This window comes from Salvelinus sp. IW2-2015, linkage group LG4p, assembly GCF_002910315.2.
Source record: "Salvelinus sp. IW2-2015 linkage group LG4p, ASM291031v2, whole genome shotgun sequence".
In the NCBI taxonomy this organism is placed as follows: Eukaryota; Metazoa; Chordata; class Actinopteri; order Salmoniformes; family Salmonidae; genus Salvelinus; species Salvelinus sp. IW2-2015.
Genome location: NC_036841.1, coordinates 28,181,630 through 28,184,467, shown reverse-complemented (window position 1 = coordinate 28,184,467; position 2,838 = coordinate 28,181,630). Strand labels below are relative to the sequence as shown.

Below are 2,838 nucleotides of genomic sequence, written 5' to 3'. Positions count from 1 at the left end.
ACAGGGAGGTAACGTACAGGACTTCACACAGCAGTACAGGGAGGTAACATACAGGACTTCACACAGCAGTACAGGGAGGTAACATACAGGACTTCTCACAGCAGTACAGGGAGGTAACATACAGGACTTCTCACAGCAGTACAGGGAGGTAACATACAGGACTTCACACAGCAGTACAGGGAGGTAACATACAGGACTTCACACAGCAGTACAGGGAGGTAGTACTGTCTTTCCCTATACGGTACTGTAGTACTGTAGTACTGTATACCTACTGTAGTACTGTGGACCTACTGTAGTACTGTGGACCTACTGTAGTACTGTGGACCTACTGTAGTACTGTATACCTACTGTAGTAATGTAGTACTGTATACCTACTGTAGTAATGTAGTACTGTATACCTACTGTAGTAATGTAGTACTGTGGAGCTACTTGGAAAGACAACATACAGTCGACCTCCTAGCTACTAAACCATGTAGATCCAATGATGAGCACCTTTTATCTGGCTGAATGACCACTCTGCACCAGCCAACAGGTCCGCTCACTCTGACTGCTGAGAAGGAGATCAACTGAACTCTGGGGGGCGTCCAAATCTGTCTGCCTCTCCCGTGCATTGCCTGTCTCCCGTCTGTCTGTCTCTTCCATCGGTCTGTCTGCCTCTCCCGTGCATCTGTCTGCCTCTCCCGTGCATCTGTCTGCCTCTCCCGTGCATCTGTCTGCCTCTCCCGTGCATCTGTCTGCCTCTCCCGTGCATCTGTCTGCCTCTCCCGTGCATCTGTCTGCCTCTCCCGTGCATCTGTCTGCCTCTCCCGTGCATCTGTCTGCCTCTCCCGTGCATCTGTCTCTCTCTCCCGTGCATCTGTCTCTCTCTCCCGTGCATCTGCCTCTCTCTCTCTCCTGTCTGTCTCCTCCAGCCCCGTCAGGCCCCGACTCTCCTGAGGTCATCCTCCTGAAGGCCCTCATCCTTCAGGTCATCTGTCTCTACCAGAAAGTGGTGCCTCATCTGGTTAGCCAGAGCAAGTTTGACTTCAGCAAGCTGCTCAAAGGTACTGCTCTAAAACTCTATGGATGGACGATCGATTGATCGATTGATGCTCTGTTGCTCTTTACTAGCCCCGTTCCATCTCTCTCTAACCGAGAGAGAGAGAGAGATTGACGTAATAACAGAATGTTAAAATCTATTAATTTGCCTTCCGTTGTGTTACTACATCAACACACCGTCCATATTATCACATCATTCTATCTGTACGTTTATCCAAAAGGCCTGTGAACTCATCCACTGATTGTGTCAATCTCGAGAGGATCACGTCCAAGTAAATGTACGTTTTAACGGTATTGTATTTTGTCTCTCTCTCTCTCTCTCCAGGTATTGTGTCAGAGAAAGGTATGAGAGAGGAGGTCCCTCCAGTCCTTCAACACCAGATACTACAACTGGCCTGGACCTGCCGGCCAGCAAGTTCTCTGGTTCAAAGTTCAGGTGAGATGGTTATAGACCGGGTGTGTTTGCTGTTATCACCTGGTTCAGCGTTCAGGTGAGCTTCTACACCAGCAAGTTATCACCTGGTTCAGGGGAACTTCTAGACCAGCAAGTTATCACCTGGTTCAGAGTTCAGGTGAGCTTCTACACCAGCAAGTTATCACCTGGTTCAGGGAGCTTCTAGACCAGCAAGTTATCACCTGGTTCAGAGTTCAGGTGAGAGTGGAGCAGACAGTTAGTGGTCATTTTAATATCCCCTGTAAGGAGCACGGAACAGACCAGGGTCCGCTATCTCCTACAGTGGTTTCAAAGGAAATGTGAGACTATGGCAACAGTAAATGGCTGTTATTTTTCAGGGGCCCAACTTCGTTTTTTAGAAGTGGTAGGGACATAAACCTGCGGGGGTCTGGGGTGCTCCCTCAGATAATTTGCTAACCTCCCCTGTTTTATGATGGTGAGAGTTGCCAGAGGGCGCCGGGCTGTAACGCCAGTAGGGCGCCGGGCTGTAACGCCAGTAAGGCGCCGGGCTGTAACGCCAGAGGGCGCCGGGCTGTGACGTCAGTAGGGCGCCGGGCTGTACCGCCAGTAGGGCGCCGGGCTGTACCGCCAGTAGGGCGCCGGGCTGTACCGCCAGTAGGGCGCCGGGCTGTACCGCCAGTAGGGCGCCGGGCTGTAACTCCAGTAGGGCGCCGGGCTGTAACTCCAGTAGGGCGCCGGGCTGTAACGCCAGAGGGCGCCGGGCTGTAACGCAAGTAGGGCGCCGGCTGTAACTCCAGTAGGGCGCCGGGCTGTGACGCCAGAGGGCGCCGGGCTGTACCGCCAGAGGGCGCCGGGCTGTACCGCCAGAGGGCGCCGGGCTGTAACGCCAGAGGGCGCCGGGCTGTACCGCCAGAGGGCGCCGGGCTGTAACGCCAGTAGGGCGCCGGGCTGTACCGCCAGAGGGCGCCGGGCTGTACCGCCAGAGGGCGCCGGGCTGTACCGCCAGTAGGGCGCCGGGCTGTACTCCAGTAGGGCGCCGGGCTGTAACTCCAGTAGGGCCCCGGGCTGTAACTCCAGTAGGGCCCCGGGCTGTAACTCCAGTAGGGCGCCGGGCTGTAACGTCAGTAGGGCGCCGGGCTGTAACGCCAGTAGGGCGCCGGGGTGTAACGCCAGTAGGGCGCCGGGCTGTAACGCCAGAGGGCGCCGGGCTGTAACTCCAGTAGGGCGCGGGCTGTAACTCCAGTAGGGCGCCGGGCTGTAACTCCAGTAGGGCGCCGGCTGTAACGCCAGTAGGGCGCCGGGCTGTAACGCCAGTAGGGCGCCGGGCTGTAACGCCAGTAGGGCGCCGGGCTGTAACCCAGTGGGCGCCGGGCTGTAACGCCAGT

The 2,838-nt window shown here is 56.1% G+C and overlaps 1 protein-coding gene and 1 long non-coding RNA gene across 2 annotated transcripts in view; both read left to right on the top strand.

Annotated features, from left to right (window-relative positions):
* Nucleotides 1–2,838, top strand: part of LOC139024499 (uncharacterized) — a 240,855-nt gene that overhangs the window by 78,205 nt on the left and 159,812 nt on the right. The window lies entirely within an intron of this gene.
* urb1 (URB1 ribosome biogenesis homolog) overlaps nucleotides 1–2,838 on the top strand; it is a 103,380-nt gene that overhangs the window by 17,214 nt on the left and 83,328 nt on the right. Inside the window, 2 exon segments of the mRNA XM_070436692.1 lie at nucleotides 912–1,043; nucleotides 1,364–1,395. Of these exon segments, the coding sequence (XP_070292793.1) occupies nucleotides 912–1,043; nucleotides 1,364–1,395 (164 nt within the window).